Source organism: Mauremys mutica, unplaced genomic scaffold, assembly GCF_020497125.1.
Source record: "Mauremys mutica isolate MM-2020 ecotype Southern unplaced genomic scaffold, ASM2049712v1 Super-Scaffold_277, whole genome shotgun sequence".
Classification (NCBI taxonomy): domain Eukaryota; kingdom Metazoa; phylum Chordata; order Testudines; family Geoemydidae; genus Mauremys; species Mauremys mutica.
Window position 1 is genome coordinate 406,475 of NW_025423355.1, and position 25,061 is coordinate 431,535.

The 25,061-nt window shown below is 74.1% G+C and overlaps 1 protein-coding gene across 3 annotated transcripts in view; it reads left to right on the forward strand.

The window, feature by feature from the left end:
• The window catches only part of DNAH2 (dynein axonemal heavy chain 2), a 105,150-nt gene that overhangs the window by 76,017 nt on the left and 4,072 nt on the right, over positions 1 to 25,061 (forward strand). For 2 of the 3 annotated variants that reach the window (XM_045001463.1, XM_045001464.1), the window contains 25 exons: positions 759 to 898; positions 1,190 to 1,322; positions 2,123 to 2,262; positions 2,792 to 3,002; positions 4,868 to 4,984; positions 5,087 to 5,228; positions 5,460 to 5,629; positions 6,701 to 6,817; positions 6,898 to 7,062; positions 9,985 to 10,110; positions 10,269 to 10,417; positions 10,975 to 11,041; positions 11,603 to 11,753; positions 12,484 to 12,632; positions 12,730 to 12,863; positions 13,824 to 13,968; positions 14,178 to 14,377; positions 15,291 to 15,417; positions 16,149 to 16,335; positions 17,691 to 17,839; positions 18,181 to 18,364; positions 19,135 to 19,325; positions 21,202 to 21,393; positions 23,607 to 23,791; positions 24,412 to 24,640. In XM_045001463.1, coding sequence (XP_044857398.1) covers positions 759 to 898; positions 1,190 to 1,322; positions 2,123 to 2,262; positions 2,792 to 3,002; positions 4,868 to 4,984; positions 5,087 to 5,228; positions 5,460 to 5,629; positions 6,701 to 6,817; positions 6,898 to 7,062; positions 9,985 to 10,110; positions 10,269 to 10,417; positions 10,975 to 11,041; positions 11,603 to 11,753; positions 12,484 to 12,632; positions 12,730 to 12,863; positions 13,824 to 13,968; positions 14,178 to 14,377; positions 15,291 to 15,417; positions 16,149 to 16,335; positions 17,691 to 17,839; positions 18,181 to 18,364; positions 19,135 to 19,325; positions 21,202 to 21,393; positions 23,607 to 23,791; positions 24,412 to 24,640 — 3,900 coding nt within the window. The remainder of the gene's footprint in view (positions 1 to 758; positions 899 to 1,189; positions 1,323 to 2,122; positions 2,263 to 2,791; positions 3,003 to 4,867; positions 4,985 to 5,086; positions 5,229 to 5,459; positions 5,630 to 6,700; positions 6,818 to 6,897; positions 7,063 to 9,984; positions 10,111 to 10,268; positions 10,418 to 10,974; positions 11,042 to 11,602; positions 11,754 to 12,483; positions 12,633 to 12,729; positions 12,864 to 13,823; positions 13,969 to 14,177; positions 14,378 to 15,290; positions 15,418 to 16,148; positions 16,336 to 17,690; positions 17,840 to 18,180; positions 18,365 to 19,134; positions 19,326 to 21,201; positions 21,394 to 23,606; positions 23,792 to 24,411; positions 24,641 to 25,061) is intronic. The other variant, XR_006576173.1, reaches the window with a different exon arrangement.

The window sequence follows — 25,061 nt, forward strand, 5'->3', positions numbered from 1 at the left end:
GCTCTGCCGGTGCCCCTCACTCCCGACCCGCAGCCCCCTGCCCCCCCCAGCCCTGCCGGTGCCCCTCACTCCCGACCCGCAGCCCCCTGCGCCCCCAGCCCTGCCGGTGCCCCTCACTCCCGACCCGCAGCCCCCTGCTCCCCCCCGCTCTGCCGGTGCCCCTCACTCCCGACCCGCAGCCCCTGCCCCCCCAGCGCTGCCGGTGCCCCTCACTCCCGACCCGCAGCCCCCTGCTCCCCCAGCCCTGCCGGTGCCCCTCACTCCCGACCCACAGCCCCTGCCAGCCCCTGCCCTGCCGGTGCCCCTCACTCCCGACCCGCAGCCCCCTGCCCCCCCAGCCCAGCCGGTGCCCCGCACTCCCGACCCGCAGCCCCCTGCTGCCCCCAGCCCTTCCGGTGCCCCTCACTCCCGACCCGCAGCCCCTGCCCCCCCAGCGCCGCCGGTGCCCCTCACTCCCAACCCGCAGCCCCCTGCTCCCCCAGCCCTGCCGGTGCCCCTCACTCCCGACCCGCAGCCCCTGCCAGCCCCTGCCCTGCCAGTGCCCCTCACTCCCGACCCGCAGCCCCTGCCAGCCCAGCCCCGGGCTGCTACACAGCTGTGGCTGATGTGAAGTGTCCCAATTCCCCCCCGCCCCCCCCCCGGCAGCCGGCGCATGGGTGCCGCTCACGGTGGCTGGGGGGGGTGGGGGGCCCGGGCCCCTTGGAGGGGGCAGAGCCCGGGACCCCGTGCCCAGCCGCAGCCACGTCCCTTGTGCTCAGATCCAGTCCCTGATCCTGGACGCGGCCCGAGCCGACGGGATCCCCGAGACGCCCGACAGCCTCTTCGGCTACCTGATCGAGCGGGTGCGGAACAACCTGCACGTGGTGCTCTGCCTCAGCCCCATCGGGGACCCCTTCCGGTGAGCAGCAGCGCCCCCTGGTGGGCAGCTCAGGCCTCACGTGCAGCCCGGTGCCCACGGCTGTGTGGGGGCGGGGGCTGGGGAGACGGTGGGGTGGGAGCGGGGCAGAGATGGGGGAGGGAGCGGGGCATGGGTGGGGACAGAGCAGGGCAGGGATGGGGACGGGGTGGGGCAGGCTAGGGGCAGGGCAGGGATGGGAGAGGGGTGGGGGCAGGGCAGGGATGGGGGGCCCGAGGGGAGGGGCAGAGGTGCGGGACGTGCTCAGCGTGGCCCCCCCCCCGGTGCCCCCAGGAACTGGATCCGCCAGTACCCGGCGCTGGTGAACTGCACGACCATCGACTGGTTCTCCGAGTGGCCGCGCCAGGCGCTGCTGGAGGTGGCGGAGAAATACCTCGAGGGCGTGGACCTGGGGGCCCTGCCGGAGGTGAGAGCCGCACGCGGGGCGTGCCAGGGGAGCTGGGGTCCCTGCCGGAGGTGAGAGCCGCACGCGGGGGGTGCCGGGGGAGCTGGGGTCCCTGCCGGAGGTGAGAGCCGCACGCGGGGCGTGCCAGGGGAGCTGGGGTCCCTGCCAGAGGTGAGAGCCGCACGCGGGGGGTGCCGGGGGAGCTGGGGTCCCTGCCGGAGGTGAGAGCCGCACGCGGGGCGTGCCGGGGGAGCTGGGGTCCCTGCCGGAGGTGAGAGCCGCACACGGGGGGCCGGGGGAGCTGGGGTCCCTGCCGGAGGTGAGAGCCGCACACGGGGGGCCGGGGGAGCCGGGGGCCCTGCCGGAGGTGAGAGCTGCACGCAGGGGGTGCCGGGGGGCAGGCCGGGGGAGACGGGGGCCCTGCCAGAGGTGAGAGCCGCACGCAGGGGGGGCCGGGGGAGCTGGGGTCCCTGCCGGAGGTGAGAGCCGCACGCGGGGCGTGCCAGGGGAGCTGGGGTCCCTGCCGGAGGTGAGAGCCGCACGCGGGGGGGGCTGGGGGAGCCGGGGGCCCTGCCAGAGGTGAGAGCCGCGCCGGGGGAGCCGGGGGCCCTGCTGGAGGTGAGAGCCGCATGCGGGGGGGTGCCGGGGGACAGGCCGGGGGAGCCGGTGCTCAGAGTCAGAGTCCCGGCTGCAGCCCGGCCCCGGGTTCCCGTTCTGCCTCCCAGACTCCCCTGGGCTTGGAACTGGACCCAGGATTCTCCGGCTGGGCGCCCCCCCCTGCCCCCCCTCCCCATCTGACCCAGCCCCGTCTGCCCCCCCAGATCCACAAGAAGGTGGCCAGGATCTTTGTGACCATGCACTGGTCCGTGGCCTCCTACTCGCAGAAGATGCTCCTGGAGCTCAGGCGCCATAACTACGTCACCCCCACCAACTACCTGGAGCTGGTCTCGGGCTACAAGAAGTGAGTCCCGCGGGCCGGCCACCGCGGTGCGGGCTGGGGAGCCGAGGGCCCGACCCTGCCCCGGGGGGGATGGGAGCCGAGGGGTCTGCCCCGACGCGGGGGGGGGTCTCCCCGGGAGCAGGGGGAGCTGAGGGGATCTGCCCGGACGTGGGGGGGTCTCCCCGGGGGTGGGCCTGTGGGATCCCATGGGATCTCCTGGGCTCCGGTAGCCCCATCCCCCGTGCTGAGGCCCAGAACTGGTGGGGAAAAGGGTGGGCGGGTTTCCCATGGCAACTGTCATGTCAGCCTGAGACTGAAATATTTCACTGGCAGTGGGCACCGCGGTGGCTCATGGGAGTTGTAGTTTGGGAGCCTCGTGCTCCCATCCCCCTCTCTAGGCCTGGCGCCCCAGCCAGACTACATCTCCCATGAGCCATCGCTGTGTCCCCTCCCGGGGATGCGGCAGAGGAGCCCCTGGTGCATCCTGGGGGCTGTAGTCCGGCAGAGAGCCCTGCCCGGCGCTGCAGGCGTGGCTCACGTCTCCCCGCAGGCTCCTGGCGGAGAAGCGCACGGAGCTCTCGGACCAGGCCAACAAGCTGCGCAACGGGCTCGCCAAGATCGACGAGACGCGCAGCAAGGTGGAGGGGATGTCGCTGGAGCTGGAGGAGGCCAAGAAGAAGGTGGCGGAGTTCCAGAAGCAGTGCGAGGAGTATCTGGTCATCATCGTGCGCCAGAAGAGGGAGGCCGACGAGCAGCAGAAGGTGAGGGGGGAAGGGGGGCCCGGGCCTCCTCGGGCCCCTCTGGTCCGGTCGCCGGGGTCCTCTCGCCGCAGCCCGGGGTCCTCCCACTGGCCGGAACCGGCTGCGACCCCTGTGCTGGGTCTCTGGGCCGTCGGGTCACCAGTCGCTGGGGTCTCCATCCTCCAGGCCGCCGGCCGGGGTCCCACGTTCCCTCTCCGGTCCTGTGTCCCAGCGAACTCCCTCCCCTCGTTAAACCAGTAACACCCAGGGAAACTGAGTCCCATCCCCTGCATGCAACCCACTGGGAAAACAAGACGATCCCCCACTTCCTCACAGCGGGCTGATGGGCGCGGGGGCCGGGCTCGGATCCGGGCGCAGGCCGAAGGGCCGTGGGGCCTGGGGCCGGGCTCGGATCCGGGCGCGGGCTGACGGGCTGTGGGGCCTGGGGCCGGGCTCGGATCCGGGCGCAGGCTGACGGGCTGATGGGCGCGGGGGCCGGGCTCGGATCCGGGCGCAGGCTGACGGGCTGTGGGGCCTGGGGCCGGGCTCGGATCCGGGCGCTGGCTGACGGGCCGTGGGGCCTGGGGCCGGGCTCGGATCCGGGCGCAGGCTGACGGGCCGTGGGGCCCGGGGCCGGGCTCGGATCCGAGCCCGGGCTGACGGGCCGTGGGGCCGGGGGCCGGGCTCGGATCCGAGCACAGGCTGACGGGCCGCGGGGCCTGGGGCCTGGCTCGGATCCGGGCGCAGGCTGACGGGCCGCGGGGCCTGGGGCCTGGCTCGGATCCGGGCGCAGGCTGACGGGCTGTGGGGCCTGGGGCCGGGCTCGGATCCGGGCGCAGGCAGACGGGCCGTGGGGCCTGGGGCCGGGCTCGGATCCGGGCGCAGGCTGACGGGCCGTGGGGCCCGGGGCCGGGCTCGGATCCGAGCCCGGGCTGACGGGCCGTGGGGCCTGGGGCCGGGCTCGGATCCGGGCGCAGGCTGACGGGCGGTGGGGCCTGGGGCCGGGCTCGGATCCGGGCGCAGGCTGACGGGCCGTGGGGCCCGGGGCCGGGCTCGGATCCGGGCGCAGGCTGACGGGCCGTGGGGCCTGGGGCCGGGCTCGGATCCGGGCGCAGGCTGACGGGCCGCGGGGCCTGGGGCCTGGCTCGGATCCGGGCGCAGGCTGACGGGCCGTGGGGCCTGGGGCCGGGCTCGGATCCGGGCGCGGGCTGACGGGCGCAGGGTCCCGGCTCCGCCGCAGGCTGCCGGGCGCGGGGATCCCAGATTCAGGCGCGGGCTGCCAGGCACGAGGGTCCCAGATCTGGGCGCGGGCTGACGGGGACTGGGTGCGGGCTGCCGGGCGCGGGGGTCCCGGATCCGGGCGCGGGCTGACGGGCGCGGGGGTTCCAGATCCAGGCGCGGGCTGACGGGCGCGGGGTCCCGGCTCTGCCGCGGGCTGACGGGTGCGGGGGGCCCAGATCCAGGCGCGGGCTGCCAGGCACGAGGGTCCCAGATCTGGGCGCGGGCTGACGGGCGTGGGGGTCCCGGATCCGGGCGCGGGCTGCCGGGCGCGGGGGTCCCGGATCCGGGCGCGGGCTGACGGGCGCGGGGTCCCGGCTCTGCCGCGGGCTGACGGGTGCGGGGGGCCCAGATCCAGGCGCGGGCTGTCGGGCGCAGGGTCCCAGCTCCGCCGCAGGCTGCCGGGCGCGGGGATCCCAGATCCAGGCGCGGGCTGCCAGGCACGAGGGTCCCAGATCTGGGCGCGGGCTGACGGGCGCGGGGGGCCCAGATCCGGGCACGGGATGACGGGCGCGGGGGGCCCAGATCCGGGCGCGGGATGACGGGCGCGGGGTCCCGGCTCCGCCGCGGGCTGACGGGCGCGGGGGCCCCCGCCTGGCTCTCCCCAGACGGTGGGCGCTAACAGCGAGAAGATCGCCGCGGAGGAGATCAAGTGCAAGACGCTGGCTGACAACGCCCAGAAGGACCTGGAGGAGGCGCTGCCCGCGCTGGAGGAGGCCATGAAGGTAACGGGCCAAGGGGCGGGCACCCGGCTGCTCCGGCTCGGGGCTCCGTCCGGCGGGTGCTGCCCCAGAGCCCCTCCCCGACCCGCCTCGTCCCCCCCCCAGGCCCTGGAGTCGCTCAACAAGAAGGACATGACGGAGATCAAGTCGTACGGGCGCCCGCCCACGCTGGTGGAGACGGTGATGCAGGCCGTCATGATCCTGCGCGGCAACGAGCCCACCTGGGCCGAAGCCAAGCGGCAGCTGGGTGAGGCGTGGGGAGGGGCCGGGGCAGCTGGGGGAGGAGCCTGGGCGTGGGGGGAGAACTAAGGGGTGGAGCCTAAATCAGGAGGGCAGCGGGCGGGGCGCAGGAGGGGGCGCAGGGGGAGCTGCCGGCCGGGCGCTGGGCTGGGGGGCAGCGGGTGCGGTGGGCACCGGAGGGGCAGTGCCAGGCCGGCCGTGCCCAGCGCGTGCCACTCCCCCCGGTGCCCCCCCCCAGGCGAGGCCACGTTCATCAAGCAGCTGATCAACTTCGACAAGGACAACATCTCGGACAAGGTGCTGAAGAAGATCAGCGGGTTCTGCTCCCAGCCCGACTTCCAGCCCGACATCATCGGGCGCGTCTCGCTCGCCGCCAAGTCCCTCTGCATGTGGGTGCGCGCCATGGAGGTGAGGGGCCGCGGGCACGGCCACGGGGAGGAGAGGGGAGGGGCCGGGCACGGGCACGGGGAGGAGAGGGGCTGGGCACGGGGAGGAGAGGGGAGGGGCCAGGCACGGGCACGGGGAGGAGAGGGGAGGGGCCGGGCACGGGCACGGGGAGGAGAGGGGAGGGACCGGGCACGGGCACGGGGAGGAGAGGGGAGGGACCGGGCACGGGCACGGGGAGGAGAGGGGAGGGGCCGGGCACGGGGAGGAGAGGGGAGGGGCCGGGCACGGGCACGGGGAGGAGAGGGGAGGGGCCGGGCACGGGCACGGGGAGGAGAGGGGAGGGGCCGGGCACGGGCACGGGGAGGAGAGGGGAGGGGCCGGGCATGGGCACGGGGAGGAGAGGGGAGGGGCCGGGCACGGGGAGGGGACGGGGAGGGGAGGGGCCAGGCACCAGCCACAAGCAGAGGGAGGGATTTGGGAAGGGGCGGGGCCAGCCACAGGCAGGGGGAGGGAGTTGGGGAGGGGAGGGGCTGGCCAGGACTCCTGGGTTCTCTCCCTGGCTCTGGGAGGGCAGTGGGGGCTGGTGGTTAGAGCAGGGGGGGCTGGGAGCCAGGACTCCTGGGTTCTTGCCCCGGCTCTGGGAGGGGAGTGGGGGCTGGTGGGTTAGAGCAGGGGAGGCTGGGAGCCAGGACTCCTGGGTTCTCTCCCTGGCTCTGGGAGGGCAGTGGGGGCTGGCGGTTAGAGCAGGGGGGGCTGGGAGCCAGGACTCCTGGGTTCTTGCCCCGGCTCTGGGAGGGGAGGGGGGCTGGTGGGTTAGAGTGAGGGGGGCTGGGAGCCAGGACTCCTGGGTTCTCTCCCCGGCTCTGGGAGGGCAGTGAGGGCTGGTGGGTTAGAGCAGGGGGGCTGGGAGCCAGGACTCCTGGGTTCTCTCCCCAGTTCTAGGAGGGGAGTGGGGGCTGGTGGGTTAGAGCAGGGGGGCTGGGAGCCAGGACTCCTGGGTTCTCTCCCCGGCTCTGGGAGGGCAGTGGGGGCTGGCGGTTAGAGCGGGGGGCAGGACTCCGGGGTTCTCTCAGCCGTTTGCTCCCCCCCCAGATGTACGGCCGGATTTACCGGGTGGTGGAGCCCAAGCGCGCCCGCATGAACGCCGCCCTGGCCCAGCTGGCCGAGAAGCAGGCGTCCCAGGCCGAGGCGCAGGAGAAGCTGCGGGAGGTCGGTGTGCCGGGCGGCGGGGAGGGGGGCGACGCCGGGCTGGGCGCAGCGCGGGGGGGCTCACGGCTCTGCCCCCCCAGGTGGCGGAGAAGCTGGAGCGGCTGAAGCAGGAGTACGAGGAGAAGCTGGCGCAGAAGGAGGATCTGCGCAAACGCTCCGAGGAGATGGAGATCAAGCTGGACCGCGCCGACAAGCTGGTCTCTGGGCTGGCGGGGGAGAAGGCGCGTTGGGAGGAGACGGTGCAGGTGGGTGAGCCCCGGGGGGGGATCTGGGGGGCAGCGATGCCATAGCCAGGCGGGGGGGCAGGGATCCCAGCGGGGGGAGGAGGATCTGGAGGTAGGGGATCGGGCAGGGGGCAGGGATCCCAGCGGGGGGAGGAGGATCTGGAGGTAGGGGATCAGGCAGGGGGCAGGGATCCCAGCAGGGGGAGGAGGATCTGGAGGTAGGGGATCAGGCAGGGGGCAGGGATCCCAGCGGGGGGGGGAGGATCTGGAGGTAGGGGATCAGGCAGGGGGCAGGGATCCCAGCGGGGGGAGGAGGATCTGGAGGTAGGGGATCAGGGAGGGGGCAGGGATCCCAGCGGGGGGAGGAGGATCTGGAGGTAGGGGATCGGGCAGGGATCCCAGCGGGGGGAGGAGGATCTGGAGGTAGGGGATCAGGGAGGGGGCAGGATCCCAGCGGGGGGAGGAGGATCTGGAGGTAGGGGATCGGGCAGGGACCCCAGCGGGGGGAGGAGGATCTGGAGGTAGGGGATCAGGGAGGGGGCAGGATCCCAGCGGGGGGAGGAGGATCTGGAGGTAGGGGATCGGGCAGGGACCCCAGCGGGGGGAGGAGGATCTGGAGGTAGGGGATCGGTCAGGGTGCAGGGATCCCAGCGGGGGGAGGAGGATCTGGAGGTAGGGGATCAGGGAGGGGGCAGGGACCCCAGCGGGGGGAGGAGGATCTGGAGGTAGGGGATCGGGCAGGGATCCCAGCAGGGCAGGGGAAGGATCTGGAGGTAGGGGATCAGGCAGGGGGCAGGGATCCCAGCAGGGGCAGGGGGATCTGGAGGTAGGGGATCGGGCAGGGACCCCAGCGGGGGGAGGAGGATCTGGAGGTAGGGGATCAGGGAGGGGGCAGGGATCCCAGCAGGGCAGGGGAAGGATCTGGAGGTAGGGGATCAGGCAGGGGGCAGGGATCCCAGCAGGGGCAGGGGGATCTGGAGGTAGGGGATCGGGCAGGGACCCCAGCGGGGGGAGGAGGATCTGGAGGTAGGGGATCGGGCAGGGATCCCAGCAGGGCAGGGGAAGGATCTGGAGGTAGGGGATTGGGAAGGGGGCAGGGATCCCAGCAGGGGCAGGGGGATCTGGAGGTAGGGGATCGGGCAGGGACCCCAGCGGGGGGAGGAGGATCTGGAGGTAGGGGATCAGGGAGGGGGCAGGGATCCCAGCGGGGGGAGGAGGATCTGGAGGTAGGGGATCGGGCAGGGGGCAGGGATCCCAGCGGGGGGAGGAGGATCTGGAGGTAGGGGATCAGGGAGGGGGCAGGGATCCCAGCGGGGGGAGGAGGATCTGGAGGTAGGGGATCAGGGAGGGGGCAGGGATCCCAGCGGGGGGAGGAGGATCTGGAGGTAGGGGATCGGGCAGGGATCCCAGCAGGGCAGGGGAAGGATCTGGAGGTAGGGGATTGGGCAGGGGGCAGGGATCCCAATGGGTAGGATCTGGGAGGTGGGGATCCCAGTGAGGGGGGAGCTGCAGGGATCCCAGCCGGAGGGGGAGGGGGGCAGGGATCCCGGAGGGCAGTGGGGGTGGGGGTGGGGATCCCAGCCGGGGAGCAAGTGGGGGTGGAGATCCTAGCTGGGGCGGGAATGGGGGCAGGGATCCCGGGAGGAGCAATGCGGGTGGGATCCCAGGGGGGCGGGGATCCCAAGAGGGGCAGTGGGGCTGTGGATCCCAGGGGGACAGTGAGGATCTCAGGGGGGCAGTGGGGGCGGGAGTAGGGCCAGGGATCTGGCGGCTCGGGGCGGGGATCCCAGGGGGAGTGGGGATCCCAGGTGGCAGTGGGGGCAGGAGGGGGGCCGGGGATCCCAGGGGGCGGGAGGGGGGCGGGGATCCTGGGGGCAGGGGGGCGGGGATCCTGGGGGGCGGGAGCGGGGCAGGAGATCCCGGGGGGCAGGAGGAGGGGGGCCGGGGATCCCGGGGGCAGGAGGGGGGCTGGAGATCCCGGGGGGGCAGTGGGGGCAGGAGGGGGGCCGGGGATCCAGGGGGCAGGAGGGGGGCTGGAGATCCCGGGGGGCAGGGGGGCGGGACCCGGGGCTCGGGGCGGGGATCCCAGGGGCAGTGGGGATCCTGGGGGGCAGGGGGGCGGGAATCCCAGGGGCAGTGGGGATCCCGGGGGGCAGGGGGGCGGGACCCGGGGCTCGGGGCGGGGATCCCAGGGGCAGTGGGGATCCCGGGGGGCAGGGGGGCGGGAACGGGCGGCTCGGGGCGGGGATCCCAGGGGCAGTGGGGATCCCGGGGGGCAGGGGGGCGGGACCCGGGGCTCGGGGCGGGGATCCCAGGGGCAGTGGGGATCCCGGGGGGCAGGGGGGCGGGACCCGGGGCTCGGGGCGGGGATCCCAGGGGCAGTGGGGATCCCGGGGGGCAGAGGGGCGGGGATCCCAGGGGCAGTGGGGATCCCGGGGGGCAGGGGGGCGGGACCCGGGGCTCGGGGCGGGGATCCCAGGGGCAGTGGGGATCCCGGGGGGCAGAGGCAGTGGGGATCCCGGGGGGCAGGGGGGCGGCCCCGGGGGCTGGGGGCGGGGATCCCAGGGGCAGTGGGGATCCCGTGGGGCAGTGGGGATCCCGGGGGGCAGGGGGGCGGGACCCGGGGCTCAGGGTGGGGATCCCAGGGGCAGTGGGGATCCCGTGGGGCAGGGGGGCGGGACCCGGGGCTCGGGGCGGGGATCCCAGGGGCAGTGGGGATCCCGGGGGGCAGGGGGGCGGGACCCGGGGCTCGGGGCGGGGATCCCGGGGCAGTGGGGATCCCGGGGGGCAGGGGGGCGGGACCCAGGGCTCGGGGCGGGGATCCCAGGGGCAGTGGGGATCCGGGGGGCAGGGATCCCAGGGGGCAGGAGGGGGGCCGGGGATCCCGGGGGGCAGGGGGGCGGGACCCGGCGGCTCCGGCGCTCAGCCGCGCTCTCTCGGCAGGGGCTGGAGCAGGACCTCGGCTCCGTGGTGGGCGACTGCCTGCTGGCCGCCGCCTTCCTGTCCTACATGGGGCCCTTCCTCTCCGGCTACCGCGACGAGATCGTCTCCAGCATCTGGATGAAGCAGGTGCCTGGCACCCGGGGGCCGCCCCCTCCGGCCCCACACGCCCCCGCGGCTCCAGGGGGCAGGCGGAGGCGCTGGCTTTCAACTCCCCCCGTGAGCCCAGCGCCATGGGGCAGCCGGGGGGCGGGCGGCCCCGGTGACCCTGTGCTCTGTGCCCGCAGATCCGGGAGCTGCAGGTGCCCTGCTCGCCCCGCTTCACCTTCGACAGCTTCCTGTGCAACCCGACCACCGTACGCACCTGGAACCGGCAGGGGCTGCCCTCCGACGCCTTCTCCACCGAGAACGGGCTCCTCGTCACCCGCGGCAACCGGTGCGGGGCCCAGCTCCGGGGCGGGGCGGGGCGGGTTACCTGGGGACCCCTCACCCAGCGCCGAGACGCGCCCACCTCTGGGGCGGGGCGGCCGGGGACCCGGGGACCCCTCGCCCGGCGCTGAGATGCGGCCACCTCTGGGGTGGGGCGGCCAGGGACCCAGGGACCCCTCGCCCGGCGCCGAGATGCGGCCACCTCTGGGGCGGGGCGGCCGGTTACCCAGGCCCCCCTCGCCCAGCGCTGAGATGCGGCCACCTCTGGGGCAGGGCGGCCGGTGACCCAGGGACCCCTCGCCCTGGGCGGGGCATGGCAGCCGTTTCCCAGCTGCGCTGGGGGGCAGAGGGGCAGGTAGGGTGACCAGACAGCAAATGTGAAAAATCGGGATGGGGGTGGGGGGTAATAGGAGCCTATATAAGAAAAAGACCCAAAAATTGGGACTGTCCCTATAAAATCGGGACATCTGGTCACCCTAGGGGCAGGTGAGGCCAGGATGGGGGGCGGACACTGGATGCTGGCCGGCTCCGAGCCCCATTGATCCGCCCCGTCCCCGTTGCCAGGTGGCCGCTGATGATTGACCCGCAGTGCCAGGCCTCCAAGTGGATCAAGAACATGGAGGCTGCCAAGGTGAGCAGCAGGGGGCGGGCGCTGGGGTCCCCTCACCCAGGGGGGCGGAGCTGACCTGAGCCACGCCCCCTACTAGGCCCCACCCCATCCCAGCTGGTGCCCTGCCATGTGCCCTCTGCACTCTCCTCCCGGCTGCGGTGCACCCCGTGCCCCCGGGGGCTGGGGGGGCAGAGGGTCCGGGGGGGCTGGCAGCTGGGGGAGCAGAGGGTCCGGGGCGCTGGCAGCGGGGGGAGCAGTGGGTCCTGGGGGGCTGGCGGCTGGCAGCTGGGGGGGCAGAGGCTCCGGGGGGCTGGCAGCTGGGGGGGCAGAGGGTCCGGGGGTGGCAGCTGGGGGGGCAGAGGGTCCGGGGGGCTGGCAGCTGGGGGGGCAGTGGGTCCGGGGGGTGGCAGCTGGGGGGGCAGAGGGTCCGGGAGCTGGCGGCTGGGGGGGCAGAGGGTCGGGGGGGCTGGCAGCTGGGGGGCAGAGGGTTCGGGGGGGCTGGCAGACGGGAGGGCAGAGGGTCCGGGGGGGGCAGAGGGTCCAGGCACTGGCGGCTCACCCCGGCGCCGGCGCCCCCCGCAGGGCCTGCAGATCATCGACCTGCAGATGGGCGACTACCTGCGGGTGCTGGAGCGCGCGGTGCAGTTCGGCTCCCCGGTGCTGCTGCAGAACGTGCGGGAGGAGCTGGACCCCTCGCTCGCCCCCATCCTCAACAAGGCCGTCACCAGAGTGGGTGAGCCGGGCGCCGGGGCCTCCGCAGGGGGGCTGGGACTCCTGGGTTCTCTCCCCACCTCTGGGAGGGGAGTGGGGGTTGGTGGGTTAGAGCAGGGGGGGCTGGGAGCCAGGACTCCTGGGTTCTCTCCCCGGCTCTGGGAGGGGAGTGGGGGCTGGTGGTTAGAGCAGGGGGGACTGGGAGCCAGGACTCCTGGGTTCTCTCCCCGGCTCGGGGAGGGGCGTGGGGGCTGGTGGGTTAGAGCAGGGGGGGCTGGGAGCCAGGACTCCTGGGTTCTCTCCCCGGCTCTGGGAGGGGAGTGGGGGCTGGTGGGTTAGAGCAGGGGGGGGCCGGGAGCCAGGACTCCTGGGTTCTCTCCCTGGCTCTGGGAGGGGAGTGGGGGCTGGTGGGTTAGAGCAGGGGGGGCTGGGAGCCAGGACTCCTGGGTTCTCTCCCCGGCTCGGGGAGGGGCGTGGGGGCTGGTGGGTTAGAGCGGGGGGGGGTTGGGAGCCAGGACTCCTGGGTTCTCTCCCTGGCTCTGGGAGGGGAGTGGGGGCTGGTGGGTTAGAGCAGGGGGGGCTGGGAGCCAGGACTCCTGGGTTCTCTCCCGGCTCGGGGAGGGGAGTGGGGGCTGGTGGTTGGAGCAGAGGGGGCTGGGACCAGGACTCCTGGGTTCTCTCCCGGCTCGGGGAGGGGCGTGGGGGTGGCCCGGCTGCGTCCGGGGGCCCTGACTGCCCCGTGCCCGTGCCAGGCGGGCGCCTGCTGCTGCGGCTGGCGGACAAGGAGGTGGAATACAGCCCCAACTTCCGCTTCTACCTCACCACCAAGCTCTCGAACCCCCACTACACCCCGGAGACGTCCTCCCAGACCACCATCGTCAACTTCGCCGTCAAGGAGCAGGTGGGGCGGGGCCGGGGGGCGGAGATGGGGGGCTCCTGGGGCTGGCTTGCTCCGGGGGGGACGCCCGGCCAGGCCCTGACGCCCGTCGCCTCGGCAGGGCTTGGAGGCGCAGCTGCTGGGCATCGTGGTGCGCAAGGAGCGGCCCGAGCTGGAGGAGCAGAAGGACTCGCTGGTGCTCAACATCGCGGCCGGCAAGAGCAAACTGAAGGAGCTGGAGGACGAGATTCTGAGGTGGGGCTGGGGCGGGGCGGCCGGTGACCCAGGGACCCCTCGCCCGGCGCTGAGATGCAGCCACCTCTGGGGCGGGGCGGCCGGTGACCCAGGGACCCCTCGCCCGGCGCTGAGATGCAGCCACCTCTGGGGCGGGGCGGCCGGTGACCCAGGGACCCCTCGCCCGGCGCTGAGATGCGGCCACCTCTGGGGCGGGGCGGCCGGTTACCCGGGGACCCCTCGCCCGGCGCTGAGATGCGCCCACTTCTGGGGCAGGGCGGCCGGTGACCCAGGGACCCCTCGCCCGGCGCTGAGATGCAGCCACCTCTGGGGCGGGGCGGCCGGTTACCCAGGGACCCCTCGCCCGGCGCTGAGATGCGGCCACCTCTGGGGCGGGGCGGCCGGTGACCCAGGGACCCCTCGCCCGGCGCTGAGATGCAGCCACCTCTGGGGCGGGGCGGCCGGTTACCCGGGGACCCCTCGCCCGGCGCTGAGATGCAGCCACCTCTGGGGCGGGGCGGCCGGTGACCCGGGGACCCCTCGCCCGGCGCTGAGATGCGGCCACCTCTGGGGCGGGGCGGCCGGTTACCCGGGGACCCCTCGCCCGGCGCCGAGATGCGACCACCTCTGGGGCGGGGCGGCCGGTTACCCAGGGACCCCTCACCCAGCACTGAGATGCAGCCAGCTCTGGGGCGAAGCGGACGGTTACCCAGCGACCCCTCGCCCAGCACCGAGATGCGGCCACCTCTGGGGCGGGGCGGCCGGTTACCCGGGGACCCCTCGTCTGGCGCCGAGATGTGCCCACCTCTGGGGCGGGGCGGACGGTTACCCAGGGACCCCTTGCCCGGCGCCGAGATGCGGCCCCGTGTCCCGTTCCCCGGTGAACAGACGGGGGGTGTATCTTAGGGGGCACGGGGCAGGATTGCGCCGGCTGGGGGGCGGCGGGCGCCTGCTGACCCTTGCCCGCCGCCCGTCCCCCAGGCTGCTGAACGAAGCCACCGGCTCGCTGCTGGACGACGTGCAGCTGGTGAACACCCTGCAGACCTCCAAGGTGACGGCCAGCGAGGTGACGGAGCAGCTGGAGACCAGCGAGACCACGGAGATCAAGATCGACACCGCCCGCGAGGTGAGGGGGCCGGGGCTGCCTGGGGGGCTCTGCCCCACGGGCTTCAGCCTGGCTCCCTGGAACGCCAGCCGTGCCCAGGGGGACCTAGCGTAGGGGGCTGGCCCGTGCCGGTGGAGACGTGCCGAGCCCCAGGAGGGCGTGTGGGTGCGGGGTGGGCGCCCTCTGGGGGTCCTGCCCGGGGCTGACGGGCGCCGTGCTCCCCCCACTAGGCCTACAGGCCCTGCGCCCAGAGAGCCTCCATCCTCTTCTTCGTGCTCAACGACATGGGCCGCATCGACCCCATGTACCAGTTCTCCCTGGACGCCTACATCGACCTCTTCAACATGAGCATCCACAAGAGCCACCGCAGCGCCAAGCTGGAGGAGCGGATCCGCTACCTGAACGAGTACCACACCTACGCCGTGTACAGGTACCGGGCTCGGGGAGCTCCCACGCCGGGCTCGGGGAGCTCCCACGCCGGGTACGGGGACCTCCCACACCGGGTACGGGGCCGCCTCCTACGCTAGGTACAGGTACCGGGCTCGGGGAGCTCCCACGCCGGGTACGGGGACCTCCCACACCGGGTACGGGGCCGCCTCCTACGCTAGGTACAGGTACCGGGCTCGGGGAGCTCCCACGCCGGGTACGGGGACCTCCCACGCCGGGTACGGGGCCGCCCCCTACGCTAGGTACAGGTACCGGGCTCGGGGAGCTCCCACGCCGGGTACGGGGACCTCCCATGCCGGGTACAGGGCTGCCTCCTACGCTAGGTACAGGTACCGGGTTGGGGGAGCTCCCACGCCGGGTACGGGGACCTCCCACATCGGGTACAGGGCCGCCTCCTACGCTAGGTACAGGTACCGGGTTGGGGGAGCTCCCACGCCGGGTACGGGGACCTCCCACATCGGGTACAGGGCCGCCTCCTACGCTAGGTACAGGTACCGGGCTCGGGGAGCTCCCACGCTGGGTACAGGGACTGCCCACACCAGGTACAGATACCCTGTGCTGGGTATGGGGAGCCCCCTACACCAGGTACAGGAACGGGGACCCCCCCCCACGCCGGGTATGGATACCCTACGCTGGGTGCAGGTACAGGGACCCCCCCATGCCAGGTACAGATACCCTACGCTGGGTACGGGGACCCCCCACACACACCGGGTACGGAGATCCCCCTGCCTACGCTGCGTACAGGTACCAGGGCCCAGGGAGCTGCATCCAGAGGTGTGCGGGGGGGGGGGAGAACGGCCCCCAGCCCGGCCCGCCCCATGGCCAGCGCCCCCTGCTCCCCCCGTGGCCAGCGCCCCCTGCTCCCCCCTGGCTAGCGCCCCCTGCTGTCCCCGCAGGTTCACCTGCCGCGGCCTCTTTGAGCGCCACAAGCTGCTCTTCAGCTTCCAGACGTGCGCCAAGATCCTGGAGACCTCGGGCAACCTCAAGATGGACGAGTACAACTTCTTCCTGCGGGGGGGCGTGGTGAGTGCGGGGGCGGCTGCTCCCCACCAGGGGGCGCCCTCCTCTCCTCTCCTGCCCTACGGCTCCTCCCTGCAGTGCAGCTGGGAGAGCGCCCCCCGCGCAGCGGCCGCCGTGCCCCAGGGGGTGCTAGGGGGCGCTGTGGGGCAGGGAGCGGGGCGGGGGGCTCAGCAGGGGGCGCTCTCCCCTGGCACGGGGCTGGCCCCAGGGCGGCGCTAGGGGGCGCTGTGGGGCAGGGAGCATGGCAGGGGGGCTCAGCAGGGGGCGCTCTCCCCTGGCAGGGGGCTGGCCCCAGGGCGGCGCTAGGGGGCGCTGTGGGGCAGGGAGCGGGGCAGGGGGGCTCAGCAGGGGGCGCTCTCCCCTGGCAGGGGGCTGGCCCCAGGGCGGCGCTAGGGGGCGCTGTGGGGCAGGGAGCATGGCAGGGGGGCTCAGCAGGGGGCGCTCTCCCCTGGCAGGGGGCTGGCCCCAGGGCGGCGCTAGGGGGCGCTGTGGGGCAGGGAGCATGGCAGGGGGACTCAGCAGGGGGCGCTCTCCCCTGGCAGGGGGCTGGCCCCAGGGCGGCGCTAGGGGGCGCTGTGCTGCTGGAGGTGAGACCAGCCCAGCGGTGCTGCCCCCCGGTGGTCAGTACCTTCGCCGGGTGGGGCCGGCTTTGCCCTCTGGGGGTGTTGCCTGGCCACCGTCGCTCGGCTGGGCCCCCGGCGGGTGCCCGGCTCAGCCGCCCCCCCCCCCCGCAGGTGCTGGACCGGGAGGGGCAGATGGACAACCCCTGCAGCGCCTGGCTGGCCGACACCTACTGGGACAACGTCACCGAGCTGGACAAGCTCCCCAACTTCCACGGCATCATGAACTCCTTCGAGCAGTACCCGCGGGACTGGCACCTCTGGTACACCAGCGCCAAGCCCGAGAAGGCCCCGCTGCCAGGTCAGCGCGGGCACGGAGCCCGGACGCCTGGCTTCCCGCCCCGGCGCTGGGAGGGGAGCGGGGGCTGGTGGTTGGAGCAGGGGGGGCTGGGAGCCAGGACTCCTGGGTTCTCTCCCCGGCTCTGGGAGGGGAGTGGGGGCTGGTGGTTGGAGCAGGGGGGGCTGGGAGCCAGGACTCCTGGGTTCTCACCCCGGTGCTGGGAGGGGAGTGGGGACTGGTGGTTAGAGCGGGGGCACTGGGAGCCAGGACTCCTGGGTTCTCTCCCCGGCTCTGGGAGAGGAGTGGGGGCTGGTGGGTTAGAGCAGGAGGGGCTGGGAGCCAGGACTCCTGGGTTCTCCCCCTGCCTCTGGGAGGGGAATGGGGGCTGGTGGTTAGAGCGGGGGGGCTGGGAGCCAGGACTCCTGGGTTCTCCCCCCGGCTCTGGGAGGGGAGCGGGGGCTGGTGGGTTAGAGCAGGGGGGGCTGGGAGCCAGGACTCCTGGGTTCTCCCCCCGGCTCTGGGAAGGGAGTGGGGGCTGGTGGGTCAGAGCAGGGGGGCTGGGAGCCAGGACTCCTGGGTTCTCTCCCCGGCTCTGGGAGGGGAGTGGGGGCTGGTGGGTCAGAGCAGGGGGGCGGGGAGCCAGGACTCCTGGGTTCTCTCCCCGGCTCTGGGAGGGGAGTGGGGGCTGGTGGGTTAGAGCAGGGGGGCTGGGAGCCAGGACTCCTGGGTTCTCCCCCTGCCTCTGGGAGGGGAATGGGGGCTGGTGGTTAGAGCGGGGGGGCTGGGAGCCAGGACTCCTGGGTTCTCCCCCCGGCTCTGGGAGGGGAGCGGGGGCTGGTGGGTTAGAGCAGGGGGGGCTGGGAGCCAGGACTCCTGGGTTCTCCCCCCGGCTCTGGGAAGGGAGTGGGGGCTGGTGGGTCAGAGCAGGGGGGCTGGGAGCCAGGACTCCTGGGTTCTCTCCCCGGTTCTGGGAGGGGAGTGGGGGCTGGTGGGTCAGAGCAGGGGGGCGGGGAGCCAGGACTCCTGGGTTCTCTCCCCGGCTCTGGGAGGGGAGTGGGGGCTGGTGGGTCAGAGCAGGGGGGGCTGGGAGCCAGGACTCCTGGGTTCTCTCCCCGGCTCTGGCCAGCTAAGCGCAGGACAGCGGCAGGGACACCGGGTGTCTCCTCTCCTCGTGCTGCTGGGGCTCTGCACGGTGCCCATGCCCAGCAATGATGCCCGGCGGCCGTGTGGGGGGGCACCACAGCTCTCTCCCCACTGCCTCCTGGCCCCCTCTGGCTCCTCGGGCCCCCCCCCCCAGCAGCCTGCTGCCCTGGGCAGACCCCTGAGCACGGGGCCGCCCTGCCAGCCACCTCCCGTCCCCGTGCCGCCCCCCGCAGGCGAGTGGGAGAACTCCTGCAACCAGATGCAGCGGATGCTGGTGGTGCGGTCGCTGCGGCCGGACCGCGTCGCCTTCTGCGTCACCTTCTTCATCGTCTCCAACCTGGGCTCCCAGTTCATCGAGCCGCCCGTGCTCAACATGAAGTCGGTGAGCGGGCGGGGGAGCCTGCGGAACTCCCCGCCACTGGATGCCTCTCCCCGGGGCCCCCTTTCGGACGTGTGCTGGGGGCGGGGTAGTGAAACCGTCGGCTCGGGGGGGCCGCCCGGCTCCCCGAGAGGACCCCTCCCCTCCCCGCACCATGGCCGACGGGCCCGGGGGGCTGGGCCCGGGGCGCAGGGAGGAGGTGGGACGCCGGGGTAGATGGGCCCGTGGGGCTGATCCAAGGAGGCGGGATACCGGGGTAGATGGGCCTCTGTGCCTCCCCAAACCGGCCTCCCCCCACAACCTCCCCAGCACACGGGGCAGCCAGGATCCCTGCCCCCCTGCAGGTGGTGGAGGACTCCACGCCCCGCACCCCCCTGATCTTCGTGCTCTCCCCCGGCGTGGACCCCACCTCCTCGCTGCTGCAGCTGGCCGAGCAGTCGGGCATGGCCCAGCGCTTCCACGCCCTCTCGCTGGGGCAGGGCCAGGCCCCCATCGCCACCCGCATGATCCAGGAGGGGGTCCGGGACGGTGAGTGTGTCATTGCCCCTGTACTGCCAGCGGCGCCCGGGGAGCCTCGCCTCCCCCAGGAGCCTCTGCTGCCCTCCGACCCCCAACGCCGCCTCGCCCGCGCTCCCCGCCACCGCCTCCCACCGCAGGGCTGGCGCTGGGGGGCCGGCCCGATGCCAGGGGGCGCTGCCGAAGGCGACGGACCGGGGGGCCCCCTGCCCCAGGCTCTGTCAGGCCCTGATGGTCCGTGTCGTTGGCTGGCCCCTAATGCCACGCGGCTCCCTGTGCCCCCGGGGCTGGGGCTGAGGGGCAGCGGGCGCAGGGGTGGGGGCCAGCCAGTGCCTCCAAGCCAGAGCCCAGAGAAAGATCAACCCGCCAGGAGGACCCTGCCCCATGGGAGGCCATGTCTCCGGTACAGCTGGGGGTGGGATCGGGGAGGGGCTGGGCCCGGCCGGCCGGGGGACCCGTGGGTGGGATCCGGGCAGGGGCTGGGCCCGGCCGGCCGGGGGACCGGTGGGTGGGATCCGGGGTGGGGCTGGGCCCGGCCGGCCGGGGGACCCGTGGGTGGGATCCGGGCAGGGGCTGGGCCCGGCCGGCCGGGGGACCCGGGGGTGGGATCGGGGAGGGGCTGGGCCCGGCCGGCCGGGGGACCCGTGGGTGGGATCCGGGCAGGGGCTGGGCCCGGCCGGCCGGGGGACCCGTGGGTGGGATCCGGGCAGGGGCTGGGCCCGGCCGGCGCGAACCCCGGCGTCCGGGAGGCCCACTCGTCTCTCCCCTGCGCTCGCCGACAGGGAACTGGGTCTTCCTGGCCAACTGCCACCTCTCGCTGTCCTGGATGCCGCAGCTGGACAAGCTGGTGGAGCAGCTGCAGGTGGAGGAGCCGCACCCGGCTTTCCGCCTCTGGCTCAGCTCCAGCCCCCACCCCGACTTCCCCATCTCCATCCTGCAGGCCAGCATCAAGATGACCACGGAGCCGCCCACGGTGAGAGGGGCGCCCGCCCTGCGCCCGCCCCGCCCTGCGCCCGCCCCGCCCTGTGCCCGCCCTGCGCCCGCCCCGCCCTGCGCCCACCCTGCACCCGCCCCGCCCTGTGCCCGCCCTGCGCCCGCCCCGCCCCGCGCCGCCCTGCGCCCGCCCCACCCCGCGCCCTGTGCCCGCCCCGCCCTGCGCCCGCCCTGTGCCCACCCTCTGCCCGCCCCGCCCTGCGCCTGCCCTGTGCCCGCCCTATGCCCGCCCCGCCCTGCGCCCGCCCTGCACCCGCCCCGCCCTGCGCCCACCCTGCACCCGCCCCGCCCTGCGCCTGCCCTGTGCCCGCCCTGCACCCGCCCCGCCCTGCGCCCGCCCTGCACCCGCCCCGCCCTGCGCCTGCCCTGTGCCAGCCCTATGCCCGCCCCGCCCTGCGCCCGCCCTGCGCCCGCCCTGCGCCCGCCCCGCCCTGTGCCCGCCCTGCGCCCGCCCCGCCCTGCGCCCGCCCTGCGCCCGCCCCACCCCGCGCCCTGTGCCCGCCCCTGCGCCCGCCCGCCCTGTGCCCACCCTCTGCCCGCCCCGCCCTGCGCCTGCCCTGTGCCCGCCCTATGCCCGCCCCGCCCTGCGCCCGCCCTGCACCCGCCCCGCCCTGCGCCCACCCTGCACCCGCCCCGCCCTGCGCCTGCCCTGTGCCCGCCCTATGCCCGCCCCGCCCTGCGCCCGCCCTGCACCCGCCCCGCCCTGCACCCGCCCCGCCCTGCGCCCACCCTGCACCCGCCCCGCCCTGCGCCCGCCCTGCGCCCGCCCCGCCCTGCCCTGCGCCCGCCCTGCGCCCGCCCCGCCCTGCGCCCTGCGCCCGCCCCGCCCTGCGCCCGCCCTGCGCCCACCCTCTGCCCGCCCCGCCCTGCGCCTGCCCTATGCCCGCCCCGCCCTGCGCCCGCCCTGCACCCGCCCCGCCCTGCACCCGCCCCGCCCTGCGCCCGCCCTGTGCCCGCCCCGCCCTGCCCTGCGCCCGCCCTGCACCCGCCCCGCCCTGCGCCCGCCCTGCGCCCGCCCTGCACCCGCCCCGCCCTGCGCCCGCCCCACCCTGCGCCCGCCCTGTGCCCGCCCCGCCCTGCGCCCGCCCTGTGCCCGCCCCGCCCTGCGCCCGCCCCGCCCTGCGCCCGCTCCGCCCCGCCCTGCGCCCGCCCCGCCCTGCACCCGCCCTATGCCCGCCGCGCCCTGCGCCCGCCCCGCCCTGCGCCCACCCTGTGCCCGCCCCGCGCCCGCCCTATGCCCGCCGGGCCCTGCGCCCGCCCCGCCCTGTGCCCGCCCTGTGCCCGCCCCGCCCCACGCCCTGCGCCCGCCCCGCCCTGCGCCCGCCCTGTGCCCGCCCCGCCCTGCGCCCACCCTGTGCCCGCCCCGCACCGCGCCCTGCACCCGCCGCGCCCTGTGCCCGCCCCGCCCTGCGCCCGCCCCGCCCTGCGCCCACCCTGTGCCCGCCCCGCCCTGCACCCGCCCTATGCCCGCCGCGCCCTGCGCCCGCCCCGCCCTGCGCCCACCCTGTGCCCGCCCCGCCCTGCGCCCGCCCTATGCCCGCCGCGACCTGCGCCCGCCCCGCCCTGCGCCCACCCTGTGCCTGCCCCGCCCTGCGCCCGCCCCGCCCTGCGCCCGCCCTGTGCCCGCCCCGCCCTGCGCCCACCCTGCGCCCGCCCTGCGCCCGCCCTGCGCCCGCCCCGCCCTGCGCCCGCCCTGCGCCCGCCCCGCCCTGCGCCCGCCCCGCCCTTCGCCCGCCCAGTGCCCACCCTGCGCCCGCCCCGCCCTTCGCCCGCCCTGCGCCCACCCTGTGCCCGCCCTGCGCCCGCCGTGCCCGGGGCCCGCGCTGAGCCCCTCTCCCTCTCCCTCTCCCTGGCAGGGGCTGAAGGCCAACATGAAGCGGCTGTACCAGCTGGTGACGGAGCCGCAGTTCGGGCGCTGCACCAAGCCGGCCAAGTACAAGAAGCTGCTGTTCGCCCTCTGCTTCTTCCACAGCGTCCTGCTGGAGCGCAAGAAGTTCCTGCAGCTCGGCTGGAACGTGGTGTACGGCTTCAACGACTCCGACTTCGAGGTGGGCGGGGCGCCGGGGGGAGGGGGGCGGCCGCGGCCAGACCCTACGGGAACCACCCCCGAGCTAACGGTAACAACCCCCTGATACCCCCGGAGCCAACGGTAACAACCCCCCGGTACCCCCAGAGTCAACGGTAACAACCCCCCGGTACCCCCAGAGTCAACGGTAACCCCCGGAGCCAACGGTAACAACCCCCCGGTACCCCCAGAGTCAACGGTAACAACCCCCCGGTACCCCCAGAGTCAACGGTAACCCCCAGAGCCAACGGTAACAACCCCCCGGTACCCCCGGAGCCAACAGTAACCACCCCCCGGCACCCCCGGAGCCAACGGTAACAATCCCCCAGTACCCCCGGAGTCAACTGTAACAACCCCCTGCCACCCCCAGAGCCAATGGTAACAACCCCTGGAGCCAACAGTAACAATCCCCCGGCACTCCCAGAGCAAACGGTAACAACCCCCCACCACAGCGAGAGCCAACAGTAATCACCCCCCGGCACCCCCGGAGCCAATGGTAACAACCCCCTGGCACCCCTGGAGCCAATGGTAACAACCCCCTGCCACCTCCAGAGCCAACGGTAACGAGCCAACGGTAACAACCCCCCGGCACTCCCAGAGCAAACGGTAACAACCCCCCACCACAGCGAGAGCCAATGGTAACCACCCCCCGGCACCCCCGGAGCCAATGGTAACAACCCCCTGGCACCCCTGGAGCCAATGGTAACAACCCCCTGCCACCCCCAGAGCCAACGGTAACGAGCCAACGGTAACAACCCCCCGGCACTCCCAGAGCAAACGGTAACAACCCCCCACCACAGCGAGAGCCAATGGTAACCAGCCCCCGGCACCCCCGGAGCCAACAGTAACAACCCCCTGCCACCCCCAGAGCCAACGGTAACAACCCCGCGGCATCCCCGGAGCCAATGGTAACAACCCCCTGGCACCCCTGGAGCCAACGGTAACAACCCCCTGCCACCCCCAGAGCCAACGGTAACAACCCCTGGAGCCAACAGTAACCACCCCCCGGCACCCCCAGAGCCAACGGTAACAACCCCCCGCCACAGCTAGAGCGAACGGTAACAACCCCCCTGCACTCCCAGAACCAACGGTAACAACCCCTGGAGCCAATGGTAACAACCCCCCGGCACTCCCAGAGCAAACGGTAACAACCCCCTGCCACAGCGAGAGCCAACGGTAACAACCCCCTGGCACCCCCAGAGCAAATGGTAACAATTCCCGGAGCCAATGGTAACAACCCCCCGGCACTCCCAGAGCCAACGGTAACAACCCCCCGCCACAGCAAGAGCCAATGGTAACCACCCCCCGGCACCCCCAGAGCCAATGGTAACAACCTCCCAGCACCCCCAGAGCAAACGGTAACAACCCCCCGCCACAGCTAGAGCCAACAGTAACCACCCCCCTGGTACCCCCGGAGTCAATGGTAACAACCCCCTGGAGCCAACGGTAACCAGCCCTGGCACTGCCAGAGCCAACGGTAACAACCCCCCAGTACCCCCGGAGCCAACGGTAACAACCCCTGGCACTGCCAGAGCCAACGGTAACAACCCCCCAGTACCCCCGGAGCCAACGGTAACAACCCCTGGCACTGCCAGAGCCAACAGTAACAACCCCCCGGAGCCAACAATAACAACCCCCCGGCACCCCCAGAGCCAACGATAACCACCCCTGCCACCACTGGAGCCAACGGTAACTACCCTCCGGCATCCCCAGAACCAACGGTAACAACCCCCTGGCACCCCTGGAGACAACGGTAACAACCCCCCGCCGCAGCGAGAGCCAACGGTAACCACTCCCGGCACCCCCAGAGCCAACGGTAACTACCTCCCAGCACCACCACCACCAGAGCCAACGATAGCCACCCTCCTGCCACCCCCAGACCTTACAATAACAACCCCCCCCCGCAGTGTTTCCCCCGTCAGACCCTCCGATTACAACCCCCCCCCCCCACCACCACCACCCACAGACCCTACAACAACAAACCCCTGTGTGTTCACCCTGTCGGACCCTACAATCACAAACCCCCGGGTGTCCCCTATCAGACCCTACAATCACAACCCCCCTCCCCTCCCAAGACCCTGCCATAACAAACCCCCACGAGGGCCCCGGGGCTCCCTGCGAGGGGCTCTGCGGCGCCTGGCAGTAGCGGCCCCGCGGGCCCGGTGCCATTGGCGTGGTGCCGCCTGCGCCCCCCAGGTGTCGGAGAACCTGCTGAGCCTCTACCTGGACGAGTACGAGGAGACGCCCTGGGACGCCCTCAAGTACCTGATCGCCGGCGTCAACTACGGGGGCCACGTGACGGACAGCTGGGACCGGCGCCTGCTCACCACCTACATCAACGACTACTTCTGCGAGCAGAGCCTGGCCGCGCCCTTCTACAAGTACGGGGGCCGGGGCGGGGCCGGCGCGGCGTCTACCCCCCCCCCCGCCGGCGAGGAGCTTCGGCGCCGCGATCCGCCCTCGGTTCCTGCCTGGCGTCCCAGCCCCCTTCCCGTGCCGGGGTCGGGGTAGCTTTGCTTGACTCTGGCTCTCCCCCCCCGTCTGGGCTTTTCGGGATCCGGCTCCCCCTGGTCCTTCCCGGCTACCTCCGGGTCCCGGCTGCGACGGGTTCGGTCCCCGGGGCCCCCTTGGGACTGTCACCCGTCGTGCCGACCCTGCCAGCCTGGGTCTCCAGAACCCTGCCCTGCCGAGCCAGACACGCCAGCCCGCTGCAGCGCGCCCCCAAAGCCTCCTGTCTCCAGCACCCGGACCCCCGGCTCCCAATGGGCTCCGACCCCCAAAGAAATCCGCTTCACCCTGTGTAAAGCAGGGACGCTGAAATCGCCGGGGGGGGGGTCATGGGGCACCCGAGGGACCCGGCTCAAAGGAGGCCGAGGGCAGTAACCGCGGCGCTTCGAGCTGTACCCCCCTCATGGGTGCTCCCCTGCCTGCTGGGGGGCCGGGGGAGCAGGGCGGGGGCCGAGCGGTCGCAAGCCCTGACCCCCGCCCCCCGTGCCCCCAGGCTGTCGGTGCTCGACACCTACTACATCCCCAAGGACGGGAACCTGGCCTCCTACCGGGAGTTCATCAGCATGCTGCCCGGCATGGACCTGCCCGAGGCCTTCGGCCAGCACCCCAACGCCGACGTGGCCTCCCAGATCACCGAGGCCAGGACCCTCTTTGAGACCCTGCTGTCCCTGCAGCCCCAGATCACGCCCAGCGGGGCCGCCGGGCAGAGCCGCGAGGACAAGGTACCCGGCGCGCTAGACGGGCGGCTCCTGGGTGCTGCCAGCTGGGCCTGGGGCTCTGCTCCCAATCGGGCATCGCCACCGACTCTCCAGGCTGCCTGCAGACTCAGGGAGCCGCCCGCGGTTCTGGGGCGAGGGGGCTCCATCCCGCGGGGACACCCCCACGGTCCCCGCCCGCCCGCGGTTCTGGGGCGAGGGGGCTCCATCCCGCGGGGACGCCCCCCCCGGTCCCCGCCCGCCCGCGGTTCTGGGGCGAGGGGGCTCCATCCCGCGGGGACACCCCCCCGGTCCCCGCCCGCCCGCGGTTCTGGGGCGAGGGGGCTCCATCCCGCGGGGACACCCCCCCGGTCCCCGCCCGCCCGCGGTTCTGGGGCGAGGGGGCTCCATCCCGCGGGGACACCCCCCCGGTCCCCGCCCGCCCGCG